The sequence below is a fragment of the Catharus ustulatus genome, chromosome 3 (genome assembly GCF_009819885.2).
Source record: "Catharus ustulatus isolate bCatUst1 chromosome 3, bCatUst1.pri.v2, whole genome shotgun sequence".
In the NCBI taxonomy this organism is placed as follows: Eukaryota; Metazoa; Chordata; class Aves; order Passeriformes; family Turdidae; genus Catharus; species Catharus ustulatus.
In genome coordinates, this window is record NC_046223.1 from 18371802 (window position 1) to 18399401 (window position 27600).

Sequence of the window (27600 nt, forward strand, 5' to 3'; positions counted from 1 at the left end):
GGATTTGTGTAGAAACTGATCTGCTGAATGTGCTGTGCAAACATTAACACATAAAGCCCTTCCAAGCAGGGGAGAGGGAAGAAATCTAATCCCTATAGAGAGACCCTTTTTACAAGGGCCTGTAGGGACAGGACAAGGAGGAATGGATTCAAACTAAAAGAAAGCAGACTTAGAATAGATATTAAAAATAAATTCTTTACTGTGAGGGTGGTGTGACACTGGCACAGGTTGCCCAGAGAAGCTGTGGATGCACCATCCCTAGAAGTGTTCAAGGCTGTGTTAGATGGGGCTCTGAGCAACCTGATCTTGTGGAAGGTGTCCCTGTCCATGGCAGAGGGTTGGAACTAAACAGACTTTCAGGTCCTTTCCCACCCAAACTATTCTATGATTCTATGAAACTTCTTTGTAAATACCTAAATATTGACATCCATTCATGTTTTAGTGCCTCCAGTGGGATATGACAGCAGAATGAGGTTGTTGCAGGTTGAAAGGTTTTGCATCAGTGTCTAAATCTCATGTGATTTTTGTGCTGTATACTTGCACTCTTTTGGAGGTGTGTGCAGTGCAGAGCAGAATTTTCAGAGCAAGCCAAAGCAGTCCTGTGAAAAAGTAAGTTCATAGACTTTGAGGAGTCTCTTGATTAGCTATAAGAACAAGAAGTGAACATTACTGATAAATCAGCCAAAACACATTTTTGGCAATAGAGCTGTCATTTACTTCTTGTTGCTTGTTTGGTAGTGTTCTATTCAGTCAAATTTCAACATACTCACTGCCTTATCTAGAAACATTTCTGTGAGCATTTTTAGCAAGAAACTGACAACTATGAGGAGTGTATAAACCAATCTTTTATTAAATTATAATAAAATCATTATGAGTTTCACTATAGTAATATTTTTATTATAAAAACTATAAATACTACAATAATCTGTCCTCATAATAGATATAAATATAATCCAAATTACAATGAATTTAAATTATAACTAATAAGTACAATTTAACTAGTGTGGGAGTCCCCAGAGGCTTCTGATGCTGACTGAAGCACCTGGTGAAAGCTGACTTCCTCCAAGCCTTGTACTAAGCGGGACATGTTTCCAGAGAGGAATGAGCCAGAAGGGCTAAACTTCTACAAACAGAAAAAGTTAAAGAACCAGAGCCTGGAAGGATCTTTGGGCCCTGCAGTAAGAAGGGCTCCATTGCAACAGAAAATTAGTAGGCAGACACTGACCTGCAGAAAAAAAGTTAATGGAACCTCAATTAAGCAGCGATTGGTCATGTAATTAGGTTGACAAGTATCCAAGCTGTTCAGAGAACACTCATAAATTCTCTTACATAGGACAGGCCCAAGCTGTTTCTCCAACCACAATATGTATGGTTGAACTTGATGAACTTGGAGGTCTTTTCCAACCTTAATGATTCTAGGAATCTCTAATATACGTCACCATTCTTCTGTCACGTTCATACAGCCAACCACAAAGCAAAAGCTGCTCTGGAAGTGTTTCCCTCAGTCCTTCTTCAGCAACTTCTGAGGCTCAGATGAGCTACCCCTTGAAGGGTTTTGCCTTGAGGTCACTCATCTTCTCTAGAGGGTAATTTCTTCAGGGCAGATGGAATGTCTTCTCTGACTAAGTAGATTTATGGTGTTCCATCAGCATAATAATATAGGGATGATGAAGTGAAACAACTCAAGTGGAAGTCACTTGACCAATGGCTTGGTTTTAGTAGTTAGCTTGTAAGTATTTCAAAGCTTTGACATGTATCAGTGATGCTGTTTGTACCATATGTTGTTTATATGGTATTATGGCCAAGAATGAGAGCAAGAGCTGTCCGAGAAATGGCATCTCGCTGACTCAGTAAGTGGTAGACGCACATCCAGTATCATCATAGGATCCAGATGATGAGCTATTTTTATTAAGCTTAGTACTGCTCTGGTTTCTGAACTATGTATTTTCATCCCAAAGCATTCTGGCATTCATTGCACTTGTCCTTCCTTTTTCTCTCTCCACTCACTGCAAAGGGACAGAGACAAGATGCCATTTCAGTTAGCACTTTAATTTTCAGATGATTTAGTGCTGTCAGAAGGGGATGGTGTGGCAGTTCTCAAGATGAGTATTTTCTGTCCATGTGGAAGATATAGTGCAGTGAGCAGGACAGATATTTCCTAGAATCATGGAATATGCTGAGTTGGAAGGGATCTGCAAGGATCATTGAGTCCAACTTCTGGGTCTGCACAGGACACCACAGGAATCACACCACGTGCCTGAGAGCATTTACAAACACCTCTTGGATTCTGTCAGGCTTGGTGCTGTGACCACTTCACTGGCAAGACTGTTCCAATGCCCAACCACCCTTTGGCTGAAGAACCCTTTCCTAGTATCTAACCTAAACACTTCCTGACATGACTTTATGGCATTCCCTCTGGTCACTACAGAGAAATTTCATTATTCCCACCCCTGTTTTCCTTCTGGAGCTTTCAGTGAGCAGCCTTGCTCTGCACAGCTGGAGAGGGCAGGGAATGCCAGTGGGGCTGCTGGAGGGCTCTGAGACCCCTGACTGGGAGGAGGTGAGCAGAGGTGGATGTCAGGTTCTGTGGAGGAGAGGGGACTGCTGAAGGGCTGTCTTGTCCTCTAATTGAAAAAAGGGGAGGGTGAAAAAGACGTAATAACTTTCCCTCCATCCTCTATGTTTTGCCTTGCCTCTCTGTGCCTCTGCTCACACCCCGCTCCTTTCCATATCACCCAGAAAGTGACTGCTTTGGGGAAGGAAGGATGAAGAAAGAAAATAAAACTAGGTGCTACTGTCAGGGTGAGCTGGTAACAAGCCACAACAAGCCTAAGCTACAGCGTGTTCCTCAGTGACAGGAGGCTGCCAGAAAGGGCTGTGCAGCACACCACAAAAACACCACCACAGCAGGCGTGGCTGTGCCTCACGCCACCCACTTCTCCTCCAGACTTCACCATGTGGGTGCCAAGTGGGTCCTGGTGCTGTGGAAATTGGAGGTGAGCCCGTGGGCGTGGAGTACGTCAGGAGAAGGACAGTGCCAGGTGAAGAGGTACAGATACAAGCACTATATAGAAGAAAGGGATACCAATCCTTGTCTTTGGGTAGTGTGTGGGACAGTGCAAAGCAAGGACAGACACCATTGCCCCTGCCACCTTAGCAATTTATATAGTAAAACATTGACAATATTAGACTTGCCAGTTCAAATTGTGTTGCACAACAGCACTCTTTTCTGGGTGTTGAGCAAAGCCATTTTGAATGAGATCAAGAGTGCAGTAGCCTGGTTAGCAGCTCTGTGCCCCAAGAATATGGCATTTCTGTTTCTGTTGAACTCAGTTAAACATTATTCAGTCTATAATTCTTCTTTGCCTGGACTAGACAGGTCAGTTGTTTCTGCTCATTGTAAATTGCATTTGCTTGCACAGTTTGGTGCTTTGCTCTCTCCCTTTGGCACCTGATTGTTTACATGTACCTCAATCGATCCTGCATAGACAAGGTGGAAAGGCTCAGTGCTTTGTAGCTTCCAGCCAGGATTTACTTTACAGATGATAACTGGCAAAGCCATTTACCCCCTAGGCAAACATGCCAAATTAATTTTGAAGCTAGGCAAACAGAAACAAGTCCTTTGCCTGCATTTAGCTGCTTTGAAAAGCCTTTTGCCAAGGACAGAAGGGTTATCTGAACAGTTTGAGCAGAATTATTCTAAATGGGAAGGCGAGCTCTAGCCAGAGAACATGGGAGAAGCAGGGTTATTTCTGAACACTTTACTGGAATTAACACTAGTCATCATAGTTCTGCTGGTTAATGGCAAAGTGTGCTGCCAAACTCAGCCATTCCCCAGCTTTTGGCACGGCATTGCCATGTCTCACAGAGCTGGAGAGAAGTGAGCCACCTTGCCCTAGCCTGGAATCAGCCCCAAGACTGTTTTCTTTCACTGCCCTGAAAGCCAGTACTTGTTCTGGCTTCCTAGCTTCCTGCCCTGCTGTTCCAAACACAGCAAGGTGTGGGACGGAGACATGGAAAGCTGCAGGGTGTTTCTGAGTGCCTGTGTGGCAAATGGACAAACTCACAACCTCCATCCGCTTGCCAGATGATGATTCACAGATAGTCATGACAATTTATTTCTAGCAGTCATTTTGCAGGGATGTTGTGGTTTCAAAAAACCAAAAGACAAAACCAGTGTGGGAAAGCAGGATTGTTGCTACCTTTGGATGCTGTCTGACCCTTTTCCTGCTTTGCTGTGGCTATCAGTCCAACTCCAGGAGCCATTTGAGCAGGACTGCATAATCTAACCTCTGCTATCTACATCTGTGTCTGCATACCTGGACAGAGAGAGACTGGCTGGTGGCAGAACATCCTGACTGACACGTACCAGAGTGCAACTCAGAGAGAGACACCAGCAATTACCGAGACTCTGGAAGGAGTGACTGATTGAGACTCTCCAGCCATCCAGGTTAAGCCCTTCATTTGACCCTGAGCAAATTATTCAGCTCCTATCTGTAAAACAGTGTTAATGACATTCTTCTACTCTCTCATTCTCCTGGTGCCTAAAGAAGTGTTTGGAAAGCCTCAGTGGAAGCACAGCAGAGTAATTTCGATGTGCAGGGAAATTTCAGTGTACAGGGAAAAGGCTTTGTCTTCAGGCACAGCAGTGCTGAGAACCAGCACTGCAGGTTCACTCTCCCATCAACTCCCAGACACTTGTGAGATTTCTAGCATGGAGGAGCCCAAGGTGTGGGCACAGAGATGACCCTTTCCTTCAGCAGTCCCACCAGACACAGTATGTAAGGAGGCAGCCTGGACGGTGACTACACCCTGCACCATCCACCACTGTAGCAGCTGTGGCTTCAGTTTAGCTGTGGTCTGCTTTCCCAGCATGGGAAATGTTACTCCTTTTCTGAAATACAGGTGTTCTCACTGTTCTGCAGAAGTGCTTCTATTTCATGACAGTGTTATGTAGCATGTACAAGAGTAGCAGAGAAGCTGCCTTAACCCTTTACATGCTAAATGCCCTAATTTTCCCATCCTGTTTAAGTCCTCGTTGGTGCATTTGCCATTTCATTCTTGCTTGCCCTCCCAAATCACACAGGGGCAGAAATCAGGGCAATTATTTTCCATATTAAAGAAGAAAGTTAAACAGTTTTCATGCCTCTAGAAACTCACAGAACACTCAGGAAGACTATTAGCACAATAGCTGGAGAACAAAAATAGCTCAAATCTGAACTTCCCAGGCTGTATTTGGTAGGGGCTCAAAGAGAGGACATGTCTTTTCTGGCTTGATGAAGGGATGATGTTCCTGTTTAGAACACTTCTGTTAATGCTACTGGCATTTTATTGCTACAACTGTTGGTACACAGGATAGGTAGCTTTTAAAGTAATCCTTCAGCTCCAGGGATCTTGCTTGTCTTACACTAGTTTTGAAGGAAGGTTCATATTCTTTCATACACAGATACAGCTCTGTGAAGTCAGGGAGAATTTTAAATGATTGTATTAAGCTTTGTAAAGGTTGAAAATGGCATGGCAGAAGTTAAATGGGCTGGATCAGTTTTCTACACTTTCATTTTATTCATTGTTCCTGATCTGCTTAAATGCAAGTTAGCAGTGGAGTTACTCATATTTTATACCAGGGTGAGCAAGGTCTTCTTGAAACCAGTGATCCAGGAGAGAATAGGCTTAATGCTTTTCCTACTCCACCCCCTTCTGTAAGGCAAGTCCAGGAGTGCCAGGCTTCCTGGCATTTATTTCTGCACAGATCTAATCCCGAGTTGGCCGTGGGAGCTGTCACTTACCTCAGGCTGCATTTGATAGGGCTCGAACAGTTCCCAGTTTTGGAAAATTTCCACTCCATCTACTTGGCCCTGTACCTGTCTCAGGTTTCTATATCAAGGAGTTTAGCTAGTTCCACTTCAAAGTCTCTGTTTATTTATATCTTTTTAATAGTGAGCCACAAATAGTGCTCAGTACTGACACCTCCCAAATTGTGCTCTTGGGCACCTGTCAAATGTTTTGCACAAAGAAGATAATAATTCATATTTGCTTAACTCTTTCAGTGCTCAGGGAGAACATCTTGCATTTAGAGTGGCAAAAGGTGGGTAATAGCAAACCTGCAGCAAAGCAATATGTCAAAAAGAAGTAACAGTAACTTGTGTGATGGTGTTTGATGCCATGATCTGATGTGGACAGATCTTCCTTATGTATCCAAGCTCAAACCCAGCATGGTCATGTGGCCTTCCAGTACCTGAGGGAAGCCCTAAAGGAAGAGGGAGAGGTACTTTTTACAAGGTGATAGGTAGTGATAGGACAAGGGGGAATGGCTTCAAACTGAAAGAGGGGAAGTTTAGATTAGGTATTAGGAAGAAATTCTTCACTCTGAGGGTGGTGAGGCACTGGCACAGGTTGCCCAGAGAAGCTGTGGATGCCCATCCCTGGAAGTGTTTGAGGCCAGGCTGGATAAAGCAAGCTCATCTAGTGGAAGCTGTCCCTATCCATATGAGGGTGTTAGAACTAGATGATTTTAAGGTCCCTTCCCACCCAAACCATTCTATGAATCCATTATTTACTCTCTTGCTTTGTTTCCCACTTTTAGAATGGGAACAGGTTACATCACTTTACCTGACTGAGGGCAGAGGAAGAAAGGGTAAATTCAATGAGGAATACAATGTCTGCTGGGGGCATACAAAGAGCGTTGTGGGAAAACTTCTGGCAAAAATACCACATTTCTCCAGACTGCTTTCCTACAAAACAACTGAGTTCAAGAAAATAAGATACCCCCCTGGTCCTCCTGAGGACACAAACAACTGAGAACCTTAGAATGGTTTGGGTTGGAGGGGACCTTAAAAACCATCCAGTAGCAACCCTGCTGCCATGGGCAGGGACACCTTCCATTAGACCATGTTGCTCAAAGCCCCATCCAACATTATCTAGCTTGTCCCTAGATTTCTCAGTGCCAACACCTGGAATGACAGCTGTGTGCTTTCCCTCCCCAGATTAGCAAGACCTGCTGGGATAGGAGACTGGAAGTGAGAGGAAGAATGACAAATCAGTAAGTATAATTATTCCTTTCCTTCTTGAAGAGGCTCAGAAGAAATCTTTGTTTATGTAATAAATTGAATTTAGCAATGCCTGGAGGACCCCTTGACTTATGCTTGGGGCTTTGAGGAATGAAACTAGGACTGGATGATTTATTTAAAAAAAAATATGGGGAAAGAACCCAAACAAAATGGACTGTGGAATGTAACAGCAGCATCTCACCCAGGGCTGCAGTGCTGAACATGGCATCACACTGAAAACAGCTGGTTTTAAATGAATTCTTGTTCAGCATGAGCTTGTTCTCACTGAAAGTCTCTCCCACTCCCATGCCAAAACTACAGCTGTGCTGGGGTGTGGGGTGCCTGCCAGGTTTTTTTTCCTGCCACAAAGGGTATTTCAGGGCTTTCAGCCTTTCTTCAAAAACATGGGGCAGAGTACTTCAAAATGGCTGGTACTTCTCCACATAGACCTACTGCCCTCCTGTGGCTGCCAAGGAGCATCTCTAAAGCAGAAGCAGAGATCAGGGACTGAGAGAAACAATAATATAAACCAAAACCCAGTTTGAGTTACAAGGAAGAGGAAAGCAAACATAGTGGGATTAACTGGAAGTACCTGTGAAGAGCCTGAACTCAGGTTTTATGAATGAGACCATGAGTATCAAATGAAAGCTGTGTGCTTCTGCAAGGACTATCCTGTTTCCATTTTTCCCATTAAGACTGTGATGCTTCTTGTGCATCCTCTGAGGGCTCATCTCCAGTCTTTGACACATAGCAGACACTTCAACAAAACCCCAGACCTCCCACCAAAAGATTCACTGGGGGGTTGCATTGGGCAGGCTCACCACTACATTTTTGTTCGTGGACTTGGCTTCAGTCTTAGATCCTAAAGACTGATGTGTGCCCAAGCTACATTTGAGACTGGATGCAATGAAACATTCATTTCAGACCGGAGAGGAGGGGTGAGTGTGACTGGGATCACACAGGAAAATGCCAACACGTGGCATTCCTGTAGGACTTCAGACACTGAGTGACACCAGCATCAAGAAAGCTGTCACCTCAGTGTACCTGGCAGCTGTGCTGTTTCAGGGATGCACATCAGGGGGAACAGCAGGATTTCCTCAGAGCAAGGTGACACCGGTGAATGAACGCATTAGGCAGACAAAAGCTTTGCTGATTCAAGTTGCCAAGTCACTGAGTCAGTATCTCATGCAGCAGACAGCTCTGAGTAGGGTAAATCCTGCCCTCTGCATTTCACATGTTAGGCCATGCTGCACAATGCTAACATCACAAACAACACTTCACTTTATGCACAGGTAAAAACGTCGGAAGAGTTGAGAAATCACTCCACATAATTTTAAAATTTGTGTGTCTGTGTGTATGTGCACACACAAACACAAATATATATTTTTAGTAAATACATATAAACTTGTACACAATTATAACCACTCCAGTATATCCATGATATACTCCTATCACTCACCAGGACAATACATTCTGCTGCACTGCCAGAACCTCTTGCTCAGTTACCTTTTAAATTACAATTCTTGTAAGTTCTGCAGAATTGGTCAGTGGAAGGCCAGTCTTTGGCAAGCAGGTATCTGCAGAAAACCAGTGGTGATCCTTCAATATGTGAAGGTTCTCCTCCCAGTTTCTTCAAGTATCAACTCTGCTTTCATAGAAATAGTTTCTAATAATATGCTACAACCCTGATAAGCCAAGCAGGATTTTTCTTTCAGTATATACAAATAACACACATCCTCTCTACACCATGCAATGCAAAAAGTAAAATCATGTTTCCCAGTGATTCTAGTCTGATTTGGCCCCATAACTGTTTCCATTGAAAAAAAAACAAACACAAACAAACAAATAGAAAAAGCAACTCTCACATAAACCTTAAAAATCAGCAAACAAAGCTCTACTGATTTACATTTCCAAAGGAAATACCTTTTAGTAACAGTTAACTCTGTCTGCAGTTGTTAAATTCAAACATTGCAAATGTGAGAAATGAGGACGGAAAACTAACAAAGAGCAAGAGTTACTGACTTGTCCAGACTGAGACACACACACACACACCCCTTGTAAAAACCCTTATGCACCTTTTAAAAATTAGTCTGAATCACCTGTGTGACGTCCTTGTTAAATATCAAAGCAGATGAGCTTGAACAGCTGGAAAAAGCACTACATAAAAAATGTGTAATTCAAAGCCTTAGCTAAAAAGTATTTCCAGAAATTAAATTCTATGTCTCTCAATGACATTGCATTATTCATGAAATCTTGCATAATGTTACATTTACTGACACTGATCAGCTGTCAAAGAAAACTGAGCTTGTTTGAGTAACAGATACAAGTAAAAAGAAAAGAAAAAAAAAACCACAGAACTTTGGCAGCTATTGAAAAACTGACTCAAAGAGTAGAAATAAAATTATTTTCAATGGTGGACAAAACATAAAGGTTCTGTCTGTCCTGTGTATTTTTTTACTGACATCAAGCACTGTGATTTTCTTAATGAACTCACTTGAGGGCGTATAGCTATTCCTAAAAGTAATGTAAGAAGAGACTGAAGTTTGCACACCAATATTTTGATACAAACTATGACTGGATATTTCCAAAAGAGTTCCTTTGACGCTAAATAGCTATTTTAAAAATTGTAATTAAACAAATAATCTTTAAACAGTACAAAAACCTAGGTAAACCAAATCTCAGTCAGTGTAAGAGAGGACCTCTTAATAAAGGGAAGGTAAATCCTCCTTTGGAGTAGTTACAACAATGCACAGAAATGAGACCAGAAACACACACAGTAAGTTACAGGTCTGATTTACTGGAGTTGTTCAGTCATTTCCACCTTAGGGTCATTGCAGGATTGTAGTATGGACCCAGAAAAATACTTCCTAAAAAATAAAACATTGGGAGGAGAGAGCACTATCTGTTTCTGCACACTGAGGATCTGATGCACTGGAAGGGGCAGCCCTGCCTTCATCAGCTGCTTGCTGCAGTGGTGGATGTGCTCAGGGCCAGGAGTCTGATGTTCAGACATCCCAGCACTGACATCCTGTCTTGATCCCTCTTGGCTCACTATGTCTAACTAAGGTCACAATAAATGAGCCTTTGGGGCAATTCCAACATGCTGTGTGCACAGCAGCCAACGTAGGAAGTGCAACCTCACTTTTCTAATGGCTCACACATTGCTCTGTGCTTTTCCAATCACTTGCACCTCGTGTTTGTACAGCACTCAGATGTGTGAAGACTCAGAAATTCTCCAGTGTGGTTAAAGATGACTGCAGTTCCAGGGCTAAAACACCTTACTTAGCTCCTGGAAGATCAGACCCCTCACCTCTCTCCAGTGTTCCATGCTACATACAGGTTTCTGTGCTCATAAAAGCCACTGTGCACATCAAATAAAATAAAAGTAACACTCTGACATCAGCAAGGAGCCAGGCTTTTCACCAAGAGTCCTGTGAAAAATCTCAGTTCAACACGTAACTATTAGAATTTTAGTACACAGCATGTCACGGAATTAGTGTTTTCCTTACAAATATATGGCACTAAGTGTAAAAACTTTATGACCTATTCCAAACATTGTACCATACTTCACAGCAAAGCTTGAAAAGGACTCCTCTAACTCCCACTTCTTCTAAATATACAGCTGGTGGGAGGCCAGGGTGTCCATGAATGGTCGCACAAGGTTGTCTGTCGAGAAGTAGAATATCAAGCCAAAGGTGATGGAGATGGGAAGAGCAGGCAGTGCTTTCTTAAAAACAGCCAGTAGTAAAAGTGTTAGGCATAAACCCTGTCAGAGAGAAGAGAATAAATAAATAAAGATAAATAATAATTGTAAGACAACCAGACAACCAGAAATCTGTCACCAACAAGCCAACATACAGACAATTATCTATGTGCACTGATGAGCACTGAAGCCAGCCTGAGCTACCAGCAGAGATGTATTTGCCCACAGCTTCATTTCTCACATTTTTCCACAGCAGCCTTGAGCACAGCTGTCTGCTGAGAAAGTGGTATAAACAGCAAATGCAGAGGTACAGCTGACCCCAAGAGGTAAAACTTCTTTACACAATATTTTACTCCTTGTTCTGTGCCACTGTGAATGAAGTACTGATCCAGCAGACAAAAGCACTTAAATCCTGGTGAACTGCACAGGTCTCTAATACACAGCAGGGTGTACTTATAACACATTCTCTGTTTACAAGATCCCTTAGGGTAAAAAAAGAAAGAAAAAGAAAAAAAGAAAAGAAAAAAAGAGGGGGAAAAAAAACCCAAACCCAAATCAAATATCCACTGCTGTTCTTTTGGCTGGATTGCTTACTACAATGGGTGAGTTCTGGTTTTATCTGGATAGCAGGCCAAGATCTGCTTTTTGCAGCATGGGAGGAAGCCGTATATTCTGGGGAGATACTATGGTTAAGTGCCTTTAGATACTAATTCCTTCTCTCATCAGAGCCCTCATTTCTAGTTCACATGCTTTTTTGTTGGAACCCTGGGAATTTTAAACTTCCAGTGTTTTCTGACACTGACCCTCAAAAGAGTGCTGCTTTTGGCTTGAGCCCTTGGAGAAGGCTCCCAAATTTGAGTGACAGAGTTGGAATCACTGGTGTGTAGTTAGAATAAAGTGTGTAGTTTCACATGGTGAAGGGTTTTGAATTTGGGGTTTTAGAATATAGTAATAGGTATGGGACATGATGGAGGTTCTTGGGTGTTGTCTCTTTCTTCTTGTTCCTTCTTCTTCATGGTTTCAGGTAGTAGTTTTTGGATTGGATAGTCAGTAGTGCAGTGTGGGTCACAGGTGTTTGGTTATTGAGTCAGAAGTATAGATGTTAGCTCTTAATTGGATAGTTAGCCTTTAAAAGACCTTGTAACTAGCTGGATTCACCTCCATTTTCTCTCTTTTGGCTTGACAGCTAGAAGTGCTGAAAAACTCTCCGTACTTCAGATAAGATTTAATAAACAATTTAATAAACAACCAAGTCCGAACAAGAAATCCATCTCTTGAGCATTTAATCCTGACTCTGAGTGAAGGCAGAAGAAAAAAGATAACCACTTTCAAGACTTTTTGATGCAGTCTTCACAAGTGACAGTCACTTGCACTGGCCTTGGGATCTAAGTAGGAAAATAGAGGCCCATGAAGGACACAGTAATAGATTTTCTTTTACATTCTAAAAATCCTGCTGTTGTCTTTCTGGTTAATTTCCATGAGGATGTTGAAGCAAACAGCAAGTGCAGAGTACAGTAAATTCACGAATACAAGCCGCACTGACTATAAGCCGCATCTCTGGGTGTTGGCAAATATTTCGGTTTTTGTCCATAGATAAGCCGCACCCGAATATAAGCCGCTCTGTCGTTCGCAGCGAGGACCCGCGTGCAATTAGTAACAGAACCGCGGGAGGGCGGCGTTTACTGGCTGAGCTAAGGCTGTGCAGGCTCGGCCCGCTAGGGGCCGCTGACAGGGCCAGATGGCCCAGCCCGGTGCTGCCGCTCGGGGCCGGCCGCCGCTGCCACTGGGCTCGGTCACCCCGGGTCGGCGCTGCCCTGCGGTGGCAGGCAGGGACGGAGCTTCCCCCGCTCCTACGGCAGCGGCGGCGGGCGGGGACGGAGCTTTCCCGCGCCCGTGGCACCGGCGGCGGGCAGGGACGGAGTTTCCCCGCTCCTGCCGCGGCGGCGGCAGGCGGGGACAAAGCACCCCGTCGGCTCCCCGAGCCGCGGCAATGGCTGCGCGCGGCTCCCGTCGGCTCCCCGGGCCACAGCAATGGCTTGTGTGGGGCTCCTGTCGGCTCCCCGGGCCGCAGCAATGGCGGCGCGCGCTTCCCCCCCCCTCCCTGGGCCGCAGCAATGGCTGCGCGGGGCTCCTGTCGGCTCCCCGGGCCGCAGCAATGGCGGCGCGGGCTTCCCTCCCCGGGCCGCAGCAATGGCGGCGCGCGCTTCCCCCCCCCTCCCCGGGCCGCAGCAATGGCGGCGCGGGCTTCCCCCCCCCTCCCTGGGCCGCAGCAATGGTGGTGCGGGCTTCCCCCCCCCTCCCCGGGCCGCGGTAGGGGCGGCCCGGGTCCCCCCTCTCCTCCCCAGGCCGCGGCAATGGCGGTGCCGGGCCCCCCCCGTCTCTCCCCTGGGCTGTGGCAGAGGAAGAAGAGAGCTCTCCCGCCTCTCTCCCCGCCCCCCGTTCTGCCTGCAGGCAGCCAGGCTCCACCCGCGGTGCAACAGAGTAGCGATTTGTAACAATCGCAAAATGCCGACTTTGCAGCTGCTCGGCTCAGCACTCTGGCAGGCACTTCTGAGGTTGTATTAGCCGCTCCTGATTATTAGCCGCATTTCCGGTTTAGGAGCAAAATCTTAGTCAAATTGGTGCGGCTTGTATTCGTGAAATTACTGTAATTATTTTCCACTCAGGTGGAGGCTTAACAGAGTGTCTTCATTAGAGCTGGCAGGACCAACTCTTTAGCAGCTACAGTATGTTAGTCATCTGCCCTTACTGATAATTTCTGTGGATCTAAGTCTCCTTTCTTCTCATTTTTTTCCAGATCAAATAGTAAAATAAGATAGGTCTTCACCCTCTTATCTATCAGCTCCCCTTAGCATAATGGAGTTAACCTTGCTAATCAGTGAGGAGTTCCTAATATTGACTCTTGTGGTTGAAGCAAACACACCAGCAGTTCCCTGGGGCTGTTTCACCCCCACCATGCCCACACTTGGTTCTGCTCTGATTAGTCTGGATTGTTCTGCCGTGGTGGCTGTTCAAAGCCTAGAGACAGAGTATTCCAAAATACCTAACAGGTTACCTGGGCTGATTTAGCACTGCTTAGCTGCTGGTACTTCTGGCAACACTTCTGTGCTGCACAGGGTGTGACAGAGCTTTTCAAAGCTGCTCACTTACTATGAGAATGGCTACAAAACAGGCCAGTGTGGTATTCCAGTCTCCACTAGCTGTGGCAGCTGCTTTCCCAACAAGCACACTGTAAAATATGAAGTCTCCAAGGCCCAGCTTCACACCCCCTGAAAGAAGTGGAAAAAGAAAACAAGTGTTAATTCTGAGCCGCCTGTTTTGCTTCCTCCTGAACAAATTCTTGTCCTCTGGGTAGCAGGTGAAGGTTCCTAGTACTGGCTACCAACCTGGACCCACACATTCCCTAGCATGCTGACTGCTTTTGTCCTCCCTCATTCTCTGAGGTGCTTCCCTGGGCTGCTTTACAAATGAACAGCTGAGGAAGCACAAGGACAGAGAGGGACAGGAGACAAGGGGAAGAGAAACTGTTTAAACTGTACACATAGCCAACAGATGTCACTGGAACCACAATCTCAAAAGAGATTCTGCAGCAGCAAGAGGAAACACACAGACTCAAGATCTTCATTGCTCAGCTAGCACAACTATTCAAATTAACTGTGATTAGACCACACAAGGTAACAGAGTGTTAGCCACAAAGAGTAAAAATGTCAGTCTCTGACTACACTGAAAACAAGGTATAAAGCTTCCCTTACTTTCTTCCTCCTCGAGCTCCTCTAAAGAAGTGATGGGGTGGGTTGGAACAGGACTCCTCGTCTCTGACATCTGAGACTCTGCATGTGAAGGGCTCCTGAGGTGTTCTCTCCCATCCTCAGCTTGGTTCCACAAAAACAGAGTGGATTACAATTAAAAAAAAAAAAAAAAAGAAACACAAGAGACAGTGACATTTATAACATGTTTTAGCCTGTGAAATCCATACTCCTGTGAAGCTGCCCTGCAGTGGGTAAGCCCTTTGTCTCTTGGTTGGAGGTGTGACCATCAGGACCAGCTGAAGCAGAGACCTTTAGCAGCTTTGAGGGAAACGTGTTTGTTATTGTTTGGAACAGTCAGAAGGGTGCACATTCACAGCTTCTCTGGCAGCCACCCAGGTCCTCAATGGTTTTAAGGAGTGAGCACAGTGAGACTTAACACTGCTTTGCACAGACCAGAATGACAAGGAAAACCCACTAAAGTTAATATGCATTCCCAGAGTGTTATACCTTTGGGGTGGAGGTGCTCAGGTACTCCTTGACCAGTCATATAACAAAAATGGATGACTAAGAGGACTGCCATTTATGAGAGAAGTCCTGAGTCACACTGACATTGGAGCTGACTGTTCACATGTAGAAAGCAGACACATTTCATTGTCCACAAATTTAACTTTTTCCCCCCTCTGTTAAAGCACATCTGACAGAGCCTTTGGCAGTACTTTCAGAAGCAGCCAGTCTGTGATATATGACTCTGTCAGTTCCTATTTTTCAGAAGCTCCTACAAACTCTTCAGTCCATGCCAGTTTGACAGGTTGTTGCTTCTGCAGGTGCAAGCAAAGTGTGATCTGGGACACAGAGCTTCCACAGAGCAGTCTGTACCCCACACCATGTAGTCTGTGCCTGCTCTGTGCCCCATTTCACAGCAGGATTGCATCCCTGCCATTCCTCAGTACGTCAGCCACTTCATCCTGAAATAAGCAGCATGTTCAGTTATTGCACGTATTTATTGCTTTAACATCCAAAGGTACTGTGATCTCTGAAGTGCAACAGGACTAGATGGGAAATCCTCCCAAAACCACAAGTAAGATTTCATTTAATCACCTTAAAAGTGCAGTTTCATTTGCATCTCAAGAAGATAAAAGTAAAGGCACCCAAATTACTGCAGAACCAGCTACAATGTAAACTTGCATCAAAAAAGCTACTGGTGGGTAAGGCTTAACACAAGGCTTTACCCAAGGGTAAAGACATTTATTTTCTTGAGCAGAGTAAGCCATATTTAACTTAACAGAGAGGCACTCCATGGCACTGGTCTGAATGCAACACTGAAGTTCACCAGCTCATCAGTATTATATTTAGGACCCTATGTTTGATTTACCATCTCCAGTGTGAGAAAAGAACCCCCCACTAGCCCACTTTCAGCTTTGACTTAAGTACACTGCAGATGTGAGTTGAACAACACTTCTATTTGATTTGTTGTTTGTTTGGGGTTTTTTTAAAATAAAAGTGGCCTGAATACTGGAGCTTCCTATGCTGTCTGTTCATCTTTGCTGCCAGTAACAACAGGTTTATGAGTATCACTGAGTTCTGCAAGTAACAACACTGAAAAAAAAAATGCATCCATCAGGATTTGGGGGCTTATGTTTGCATTCAGTCTCAAACATATTTATTATTTCTGTAGCACAGTGCTCTGTATGGGACATAGACATGCAAACAAACCTGCATCCCATGTCTGCTGACTTGGTCCTCTTGCTGCTGTGTCTGGCTTTGCCATTCCAACTGTCCACATCATAGCAGCTGGAAGAAAGAAAGTAATCAACTGCATAAAACATTGGCCACTGTAGCTCAGAGGAAGTAAGTATTTAGCTGTTCCTAAAAATACAAACACTTGCCCCTGTAAATACTTCTAAAACAGTTGGTTTCCCTAGGCACTGAAACAGCAAGGTGCGAGAAAGACAAGGCAATGCATCCATTCAGGTTTTAAGAAAGTCCCAGAGCACAAATAGCTAAGAGTCAATATAATCTCCTCTGTGGATTAAAGAAAGCAAAATTCCAGAACTAGGGTACTCAACTCCTTTCTTCCTGATTTCTGGCTCTTCTCTTCAAAGAAAACAATTTCCCAGGGAATGATGGTAATACAAAAGGTGACCAGAGGTTAACTAATACAACTTTTTCATGTTCTGCTAAAGGTACAGCACACAAGCAAGGGATTGCAGGAGTTGTCAGAATGCAAGTTTTCTCTCTGCCTGTTGTGGTTCCATCCTGTCAAAATATTGCATATTTCTGTTTTGGTTCCAATAGCAACTGATGTTTGGGGTTTATTCTTGGGAGCTCGAAATTAAAAAGGAATATATAAATCATTCCAAAATCAGTGGAAGGGAACTCAAACTGGCTTTTTATTTTAAGTGTGCACCAGTCTCCCTGATTTTATAGAAGCTAAGCTAAACAAAATAAGCCAAAGCAAACACAGTGCCTGCTTTTCCATGATAAGCTCAGACAAGGTGATGTTTTTTGCATCTAGAGGGAGCCACAGAATGTAGACTTGCAATGGAGACACTGGAGACATTCTGCAAAAGAACTTTTTGTTCAGTGTTTAGTATTTGCTGAACTGCATTCTCCTTTAGGGAAACTCCTGTTTGTTAACTAAAGCATGTGAGAGATTTCATCTAGATTGTCTTAGGTCAGTGTAAAAGAATCTCCTGTAAAAGAGAAGGCAGCTGAGGTGAACTGAAACTCTGCTTGGAACACATAAAAGCATTTATGTAACACTAAATGCTTGAAGAAAAAAAAAATCAGGTTGTAGGCATCCTCAGCTTAGCACCAAACATTTGGGAATAGCCCTTCATCTTTCAAGTGATGTAATGAAAAAGTCACTGAGGTCCATGAAACACTTGAGTTCAGGTCCCATGAGTGTTGTGTCTCCTGCCTTCCAACAATCTTATCTTAAGCACATGGATACCTTTGGATAGGGGCACCAGACACTGTGGTAGTTAAACAGCCCAAGAAAGATTCTGTTTCCAGAGCAGTACTTGAATGGAGCCCTTTGCAAAGTGAGGAGCCAAACAATGAACAGTAAAGCAATTATTCTAAGCACTGCCATCTGTACAGTACAGAGGGCAAGAGGAGGCTGCAGGAAGCATGGAGCCTCATGACATTTTTAAAGTGTGTCTGTAAAGCATACACACAATGAATGAATGTATTGAGTGAGCATCATCTCATCACAGAACTTGGCAAACACTGCTGCCCACCTCACACAGGGTTCTGTGTGCAGAAAAAAAGAGGCATATTCTGCACTATATTCATGACAGGATAAATCTGTTTGTGAACATTCAGCTTCACAAGGTAAATGCAGGCTCCTTTCGGCTAATTAGAGTCAGCAATATTGTAGCACACAAATAAGGCTTTCTACAAATGGTCTGTTCCAGAACATAATTGTGTACCATTCTTAATGCAAGAAAGTAGCTAAGACAGTGCTCTTTGCTTTGACACAGAAATAGTTTAATAGAGTTTCATCTGGCTAAAAACATTAACATTATAATCTTACTCACATGAATATATTAATGCAGGGAAAATGGGCTCATTTCTCTCCTGTGCAGTTTCTACCAGCATTCTCAGTGGCCCCTTGGGACAGAGAACAGCCATCAGATCTGCAGGAAGAAAAAAAGCAGTCTCATATTGAACTGTCATGCATATTTTACATTCTTCATCTTTAAGAAGACATTCTCTCCTCAAATTTACATCTATCCATATAAACCAGATGATTTCCTGAGTGGCACTTTCCACCACTTTGCATAACTCTAGCTGTTCTAGTCCCTGAAAGTGTTGTTCATTTGAAATACCATCTCCAAGCCTTAATGTAATAATAAGAGTTTTCACTGTGCTAATCCTATAAAAAGCCCCTTGAGAATACCACATGAGTTCTTTGAAAGCAGATGGCAGCATTTCACTGAGATGTTAAATTTAATTAGAGGAGGAGTGAGGGTGCTTTGTTCACATTCCACAATCCATCACCACGTACACTGGCTCTGTGTATGAATGAATGCCTTTAGTCCAGCACTTCTTTGCCTACCCTCTCTCCTCCATCAGATCTCCTCCCTCTTGTTCTGCAGGTTCCCTTGAAACTCATAACTCATACCAAAACCCATGATCTCTTGATAACAATGAACAAAACCTGCAAGACTGTCAGGTCTGCTACTGATAAAAATCCAACCACCCCTACCATGCAGCTAGGTGAGGTTCAGTTCTTCCCTGACTTGGTGATCCACTTTTAAAGACCTGGCTGAGGTGTACACTACCTACACAAACAATTAGCAACAGACGAAGCAGGGAGTCAAATTAATTGCCCATCTGGCACTTTCTAAAGCTTTTAGCACCATAAAATTGTTGTTTGTTTGTTTGTTTGTTTTTTTAAGGACATAGAGAGTCCTGAGATTGCCTCAGAATAACACCTTGAAAGTCACAACCCAGACTTACCATAGATGGAGATTGCACCTAGAATCACCCATGCTGACCACTCAGGTAGATATTTAATGAACACCAATGCCATTAGAGCACTGATCATAATGAGATAAGCTTGCTGGAGCTGCAAGGGACCTTTCCAGTGGATGCAAATCATTCCAACAGCTCCAAAATTCCAGATGACTATGAACAGAGTGGGATAATCCATGGCCACGTTGTACGTCTTCAATACTTCACTGGAATACCACAAGAAAAGTTAGCTAAGCAGTGAAAGCAAGTGACATGCAAAGCATCCCACTGGCTGTAGTTTAAAAAAAAGCCCCCAAATACACCAAGAGGAAGCAGAATACAGCAACTCTCATCATGAAAGGGGAACCTGCCCTTTGCTACTTGCTGCTCTGAGCTTTGTTCCTCCTGCATGAGATGGATGTGCTGTGTTACAGACCAGCACCACACTGCCTTAGTCGTCAGTTCAACAGCAATTCCAAGGGCTTCAGCAGGCAGGATTTCAAGTCTTAAATGAGAATAGGCCTGTGGCTCCATGACTGTCTATAGCTGAAAGGTCCTGTCAAGCATCCCACCAGGTACAATATGCTCACAGTTAAAAATGAAAATGTTGTAACAAATGTCACCCACAAGTAAAAGTTTCCTTTCACCTGAGCTGGGAGCTAAGGGAATTAGCTTGAAACAATGTTGTCTAAAAAAAAAGACAAATCAGAGAAGTAACTTGGCACATAAAATGCCTTTCCACATGCTTCTCAATGTATAATCCAAGACTCTGTACCACAAGATTTAGCCTGTTCATTTCATGCTCACGGTATCACTTCCCAACGATTTTTGAAAATTGAGCATTGACTATTAAAGATCTTCTTTCCCACTTTTTAAAAAAGAAAGCTTTCTTCTTCTACCAACACTTAAATGTTCATTTAGAGAAGGGGACACATGCAATTTATTGTTCAAAGTGGGAATTCTCAGCAAAGAGGTGAAGGAGCCCTGAACTGCCAGGTTACCTGCACCATTCCCACTTACCCGAGGTATATGTAGGTAAAGAGGAAGAGCAGCATCAAGGAGGACAGGATCAGCCAGCCATGGATGAACTATCAAGGGCAAGAAGAAACAGTGATTTTAGGGGCTGTAACCCCTGCAGAGGTCACAGAACTGCAGCCCGATAGTCTCCTTCTGCATTCCCCTTCCAGTGAAGGAAGGACAGTGAGTTCCTCCCTGTTCTCTCTCTTTAATTTTGTATTGTGTCTCTTAGGGTTTTAGTTGACTGGGGCTTTTTTCATTCTCTGGCCTAAGCATTTTCATGGGTATCCATACTGGCTGCAAGCTCATACAGGTGAGCACATTCTTTCTGTTTGCTAGGAAGGACGAGGGTTTTGCCCAAGGCTGAAAAATAAACTCTGGGACAAGTTTAAAAAGCAGGAATAAACAGAGCTCAAATGCTGGGCTGGTACTACATATAAGAACTCCCTGAGCACCACGGAACCTGAATGGGTCTTTCCCTCCAACCCTTGTGCTCTTCTACCAGAGCTTCCACAGGAAAGAATAATAACAGTTCCCACAAAGCTTGAAATGTCTTAACAGAAGGCATTCACAGTAAATGGTACAACTTAGTCCATAAGTACAAATGGCAAAACATTTGGATCAGATGCAGAAAACTCAGACCGGACTAACACAAAGTAGCAGACCTTTTTTTTAAGGGCCTGCCACTACTGACAAAAAAACAGCAAAGCCTATTAGAGCCACAGCTCCATCACTACTGACAAAGACTTCTGCACAGTGTGATTGCTGCTGTGCCCAAGATGAGGATGAGCCAGCAGTGCCTGTGTTTCTCACTGCCTTGCAAGGCCCATTTGATCCCAGGCTCAGAGCACAGAGGTGGAAAAGGCTCTGGCATGAATGCTTTACCTTGTAGCAGCGATATTTATAGAGCAGCACTAGGAACACAGTCATTACAATGATGACACTGATCATTACGATGGTGTTCAACACCGAGTTCAAGAGACGCTGGCCCACAGATGGGGTGTCCTCACTGAAGGGGGTGTAGATCCTGCAGAATAAAGCAAAAGCCATATAAAGTATAGATATTCTCTTCTAACCATCTGTCCCAGATAAAACCAGACCTCTGTGTGTGTGGGAAAGAAAGGGAGGTAGGACTGCCAAGGACAGCAAACATGAGATGTAGCCTCTGAAGGGGCTGGGCTCAAGTTAATTATCAACTAAAGATTAGTGGTCTCTATCAAAAGCACATTCTTACAGAGCAGCTGTGGCTGGCAGAGCTCTAAGCAAAAAGACCTAGAGTATAAATGACTTTATTTTAATAAGTGCTCTGCAGGCCATGAATTTTTATTTGCATGCTCTGGAACCTCTCCAGGATAATTACAGGGATACTTCCCAGGTGCTGTTAAGAAATAGGGGACACCCTTTCTTTCCACAGTTGGTAAAAGAGTCTTGGACTCTTTAATCCCTTTTCACCACCCTACACCTCTTCCCCCATTTTGTTTCCTTTGATTCAGTTCAAGGCACCACAGTCCTCCTTCCTCCACCCCACACGTGAAGCACAGTTAGAGCCAGGCCCCAGGAGCCAGGCACTGTCAGCAGGAGCTGGATGGAATTACGTATCCACACCTCGCACATGAGTCCTTAGGAACCAGAAATATCACCAGGAAATGAGACACTCATCCAAATGAACATGCTATTCCCTGATTGCTGCCAGCTAGTGAGTGAGCAGCCTAGGAGTTCAGCCTGGGCCTTTTATGCTGCAGAATGGAGCAGCTTCATTATTATGCTGCTCAGGGCACCCTAAACGACAGCGCTAAGGGATCACTGTCAGGCAGGTATGGGAAAAAACTTACACAGGTGAACATAGCATACTTCAGTAAGCATTCTGCATGTTGCCACAGCCACCTTTACCTGTGTAAAGGTTCTCCCATCCTGCCAGGGAAGCAGTGTGCATGCAGAGTGTGTGTGTGGAGCAGGGGGTCCCACATACTGATGCTGTTTGCAGACCCCACTTACAGCTGCCCGTTTTTCTCCGTATAGAAGCGCACTGACTTTATGGTGGCGACGACAACAATCATACAAAGGGTGACAGGCACAAAGAGCATGATTACATGCTTTGCTCCATATTTCAGAGTCAGTTCCTCCTCTTCATTTTCCAGGGCACTTTCTCTCACTGGAACACCCGAGCCAGACATTTCTCCACCAGCAATATTGTTCGGGCCACGGCTGCTGCCTGCTCGCCTCTTCTGAAAAGAAACGTTAGCAAATGTGTAAGATGCTTCTTTTCTTTGTGTTCAAAGCTTGATTACATCATATCTCACGAGGCTGCTGTAGGCCTCCACAGCATAGCAGCTGAGTCCTAATAGAAAGGTACCAACTGAACAATACTTTCCGAAGTTCCATTAAATTCCATTGCAAACAGGTTGCAACAGAGTTTTTAAACCAATTCCGTGAGTATCTAAGAACCTTTTTCAAATGCAAATATATAGAAAGACACATGAATATGAAGGGCAAGATGCCCAGAACAAGACAGAAAAAATGTCATCTGAGGTGATATAAGCTTGACATGTTCCTCATTTCCCAACAACACTGTGCTTGCTTTATCCTGCTGCTTTGCTGGCAGCTGGACTAGATTCTGTTCTAACATTAGCAGACCAGAGCAGACAAAGGGTATCTAGCAGAACAAGAAGGTTAAAAAGGATATCCTGCAACAGTCATATGTGCATCAGGTCCTGATTAAAAGCCTGTATCTTTACCAAAAGGAAGGAAAAGGGAGGAGTATATATGGAGATAAAAATGGGGGAAAAGTCAGTGTGGAGGAAATGGCAACAGGCAGTGCTGCTGATGGCTGAGAGCGACACCAGAGAAACAGCACGGACCAAAGCCAATCCTAGAATCCAGTGGTAGGAGGGAATGAGGGATAGCAGGACTACTTCTGTCACTACTCCCCAGGAGGGACACACACCTACCCTATGTGCCTGTGCTTCCCCTGCTGCTGAGGCTTGCAGGCCATCCTGGTAGGAAGGTACTGGAGGGCTCTCTGCAGACATCAGGGATGTTCTCTCATTGCAGGGCTCCTCCTCGCTGTCCGAATTGTTCATGAACGTGATCATCGCCACTTTCCAAGGGAGCACTCAGGAGGGCACAGCCAAGCACTACTCAGGGCTGTGGGGAGCAGAGAGGAAGAAAACAGTGAATACCACACTGCAAATAACTTAAAGTCTGAAGAGGATTCAGCAGGGAGGCCCCAGCACACCATCTTCTCCCAAGAGCAGATTTATCCTGCCCTCACCCAGGCATGACAATCCGTTCAGCTGAAGTCGCTGGGACTGCTGCAGGCACGGATATCAGCAAAAAGCATCACTAAAGAAACTTACTTTTTCTTTACCACAGCTTTCACACTTGCTGCTTCTATTTCCCCTCTCCCATCAGTACACCTTACCTTCCACAAAGGAGGTTTCTCAGTGCTCAGTGTTTATTTGGCAGGGGCAAAACACAGCTTCACCTCACACACTGGCTGTCTGTCAGGAAGCTCAAGAGAGCTCAGCTCTTACACAACACTCCCGCGAGCATCAGCAAGGAGCAGAAGTTTCTTAGTAACCTGGAGCCTCAGCTTTACATAAGCCACTAATCAGGAGCTACATGCTGTCTTATGACTGTTTATTAACCAGATGAATTTTATTAGCAGTGCTTCTCTTTGCTAATGAAGAGGTTTGCATAGCAAGGGAAAGACCTGTCTCCTTAGGAGAGCCACTTGTGGGTTCTCCTTATGTTGTCTTGTGACTAAAAACAAAAATACTTGGATGGGCAAAAACATGGAGAATAAATGAAATACTATGCAAAAAAAAGCAGGCAAAGCAGTGACAGTGTGCAGAAAGGAAAGGAGCAGCTCTTCTTTCTAGGCACCAGAGGGAGAAGGTGCACTGCCCTGAATACCACAGAACAGCCTTAAAATCAGGATTTCAGGAAGTTATAAATGCGACTAACAGGAAAACTCTTTTTAGCATTTATTAAGTCAGCTTAACAAAGCAAGTAATTAATCACTTTCTGATACTCAGCCACTTGTCCACAAGCAAAACCAATACCTCTACGCATTGTAAGCAGTTATATCTACCAGAACAACTCTTTTCTGCAGAACCTTACCCAAGCTCCTGTGTCTCAGGAAATAGAAGAGGAAGCTGAAGAAGCCACGTGATTTGGACACAGTCACTTAAATGTGAATCACATTCACAGCCCAACCAGCACACCCTGACATCATAGTAGATACTTTCAAGATCTGTGAGATATTCTTGTTTCTCACTAAAGAAACTGAAATTCACTTTGGAGGAAGGAAAGAGGTAGGAGTAAGAGACCCCCCCTTTCTTTCACAGGCCTCCTCAACACATCTGCACCTTCAAGAAATTTTAGAACAACAACTCAATCCACCCAAGTGAATTTTTCAGACATCTGCTCCTTCCTTGGCTTCTGCTGCTTTTTCATATCATCTTGCTCCTCCTTTGGTGATAAAAGTGGTGCAGTTATGGGAAACAGAAGCAGGGTTAACCCTCACACCAGGCCTGTCAGCTTCATAGTAATCCCATGTTCTTACTGAGTGAGCTGCTTAACACTTGTGTGCTTATTTCTCACAGAGACCAAGATCTCCTCTCTGGATGCTTAACACACTCTTTTGGCTGAGCACATGAGGGTTCACAATTTACAGCTGGGACACTAGACTCTGCTCCAGTTATAGGATTTAGGTCTTTAAAGAAGTTGGATGCATGAAATCATTCAATCATGACATACTTCTGGATGTGGAACAGGATAAGTTATGCATGCCACATGATCTGTGACCTATGGAATTTAAATAACTCTCAAAACCTTCTACTCATGTCAGAAACCAGGAAAGAAATAAAAAAAGCTTTTTTTTCACTGATAGTTTGGGACCAATATTTAGGTTTTAACAACTCAATGAAAATACTGAAGAATTTTTCTCACATTATTTAAGAAATCATTTTTGCTACATAAAGAGAGCAATTCTGCAGAGGACTTTGAAGGGACAGCCAGTTAGCCTACTTTCAGTACCCTAGTTATGCACACTGGAGGAGTTAAACCAATAGCAAAACCACTGTGCCAATTACTAACCTTCACAGTTACATGGGAAGAAATAAACTCATGTTGAAATACAGCCAATTTTAAGGACATTTTCTCCTAGGCACCCCCAACAAGGATATGGGCATGCAAAGATGTCATGATACTTCCAGTCAGCACCCTTTGGGCTGAGCAGAGGGAAAGAACAGAAAGCCAGGGACTTGCCTGACAAACAAAAAGGGAGCCACAGAGCACCAGGCAGCTAAGGCAGGGGTGTTACAAAGCCACGCTGTCTTCTAGTCTCATTTCACTACTTAAACTAAGGAAAAGGGCCTTGTGGAAATTATTTCTGCCTGCCAAAAGGATGCTGAATACACCATAATGGAAAGCAAGGGAGCCTTCTTTCCTACTTATACTCATGGCAGCAAATAGATCTGTGCATATTGACGGTTTTCCTAGGCTGAGCTGAAAAGAGGGAGGACAGCTCAGGAATGGAAAACATGGAGCACTGAGATAAACCTAAGCTGTATCTGCATTCACAGAATGCTTCAGAGCATGATCATACATTAAACAATGTGCCAGTCCATTATCAAACTGAAGCACTAAGTTGTATCAGGCAGGAGTCTCCTCTGCCTCTCAAACCATCAGGTCCCATTCAAAAACATATAATGCTTAAGAGCAAAATGACCCAAATCTCAAAACTGTATGGCAAAAATGAAAGGGGACAAAAACTAGGCCAGTAGTAAGTGCTTCTCAGAGGAGCTGAGGTGGGAATACAATTACTCCTGCTTTATAGCAGTCTTGTGAATCCTGCAGGGAAGCAGGAGTCACCGATTTTCTTTCTAGGTGTCCTTCATGCAAGAACCTCTTTCCTCAACTGCAAAAAACCTGCTTTATGGATTTTGATTAAACTGGGCCAGTTCACTAACATTAAGATTTGGCCTCACTTTGCCTTTTATTTTCATGCTGCAAATAATCTAAATCCTTTGCTTTGCATTTCGTCCATCACAATACCACTACAATATACAGCACAGAATAGCAGAATACTTAATTATCCACTTGAGAGTTAAAATTCCTTCTTATCCATATTGTTCTCTTTGATGACAATTACATGGAAGATAAATGTATTTTTGCTATATTTAGATTAAGAAAAGGCTTTGGGATAATACTGACAGCCTGATGTTCTCCTAAGTTTTGGCCGCAGCAACCACTGCTGCATATTGGTAAATATGAAGAGAGGGAAATAAACTTTTAAGAAATCAGAAGTGGTGGAGCCAAGATTAGGAGGAAGGATTTCCACGTTCTTGCCAATAAATAAAGTCAAAAAGGGCGTGCTGCTAAAATGACAGGAGATTTGGAACACACCATCTCAGCGTGCAAAGACCACCCAATTCCAGCCCCGCCAGAACACAAAAATAACAAAACACAAGACGCCATGGCTAGTTGTAAAGATTTGTAGCTATTTTCTATATTCTGGCTGAACTAGCGCTGCTTTCTCGTGTCCCACAAGAAAGGCACAGGATGCAGCCCTAAAGGGCCACTCTGCTGGCAAAGCTGAAATCAGAAGGATTGTTTTGCCAGCACTGAGCCCAAATACTCCATCAGCCAACTCTGTCACAGCCTAAAGACACCACAGCCCAGCAGAACTTCTGCCACAAGTAAAACCTCAATCGCTTCGCCTGCGGGAGCACCAACTCGCACTGGTCCCGGTAGGGCTGGGGACATCAGAGCCAGCCGGGGCTGGAGGTGACACTTCGGGGACAGCAAGGACAGCTGTGCTGAGTCCTGTGTCCCAGACCAGCGGCTGCTTTCCCAAAGGGACACAGGCACACAGCGCTTCCCCGAGCATCCAAGTGCACGGCCAGCCCGCCCGGAGACACGGACAACAAACACTAAAGGAGAGCGGAAAAAAAAAGCCGAGATAAGCCCCACCCCAGCAGGCAGAGTTTTTGCAGGAGGCCAGAAGAACCCTGCTCCCATGCAGATGTTCTTGCTGCCCTGCTGCCCTTCTGAACGCTTAAAACATCTGGCTGCCTCCGAAGGTGTGCCGGAGGCGCTTCCAAATGAAAGCCGGGATACGCCGCCACCGCCCAGCAGAAACAGATATTTTAACACATGCACATACACGCGGAAATATGTATATTTTTTTAATATATATGTTCCTATATAAAAACATACATATGTACGTATATACACACATACAGACACAGCAGCTCTGGGAGCGGGGTGACCCCGAGACCCCGCGCGAACGCCGGCGGCTTGCCCCGCCGGGCCCGTCCCGTCCCGTCCCGCCCCATCCATGGCCCTTAGCACCCCGTCGGCAGAAGAGCCCGATCCCGCATCCCCACCCCGCATCCCGGTCCCCGGCCCCGCTGTTTACCTGCTCCCGGCACCGCACGCGCCCCCCGCCGCTCCCATTGGCTCCCGCCCCAGCGCCGGCCGGGGGGGACGGCCGCGCCCGCCTATTCGCCGCCTTAGCCGTCAATCAGAGCGTGTCCCCGCCCACTGGCCGCTCTCCTCCAATAGGAGAGAAGAATGGGCAGAGGATTGGCCAATAGGAAGGCGGCTGTCCCCGCCC

The 27600-nt window shown here is 44.6% G+C and overlaps 1 protein-coding gene and 1 long non-coding RNA gene across 2 annotated transcripts in view; one reads left to right on the forward strand and one right to left on the reverse strand.

Moving 5' to 3' along the window:
• Nucleotides 1–27600, forward strand: part of LOC116993839 — a 55268-nt gene that overhangs the window by 2924 nt on the left and 24744 nt on the right. Inside the window, exons 3-4 of the long non-coding RNA XR_004417382.1 lie at nucleotides 6984–7039; nucleotides 22115–22225. This is a non-coding gene — a long non-coding RNA (uncharacterized LOC116993839). The remainder of the gene's footprint in view (nucleotides 1–6983; nucleotides 7040–22114; nucleotides 22226–27600) is intronic.
• PSEN2 (presenilin 2) lies at nucleotides 9823–27466 on the reverse strand. The gene is made up of 11 exons (XM_033054963.2): nucleotides 27403–27466; nucleotides 22925–23120; nucleotides 21972–22201; nucleotides 20862–21003; nucleotides 19980–20047; nucleotides 18966–19186; nucleotides 18041–18139; nucleotides 16212–16289; nucleotides 14502–14621; nucleotides 13900–14018; nucleotides 9823–10812 (listed from the first exon to the last, which is right to left on the reverse strand). The coding sequence occupies exons 2-11, from the start codon at nucleotides 23066–23068 to the stop codon at nucleotides 10657–10659; spliced, it is 1377 nt and encodes a 458-aa protein (XP_032910854.1). The 5' UTR covers nucleotides 23069–23120; nucleotides 27403–27466; the 3' UTR covers nucleotides 9823–10656.

Coding starts and splice junctions, on each gene's coding strand:
- PSEN2 (XM_033054963.2), bottom strand. CDS start 23,068: ATGATCACGTTCATGAACAATTCGGACAGCGAGGAGGAGCCCTGCAAT. Junction 21,004..21,971: donor ACGGAGAAAAACGGGCAGCT/GTAAGTGGGGTC, acceptor TTTATTCTGCAG/GATCTACACCCCCTTCAGTG. Junction 20,048..20,861: donor ATAAATATCGCTGCTACAAG/GTAAAGCATTCA, acceptor TGCCCTTGATAG/TTCATCCATGGCTGGCTGAT.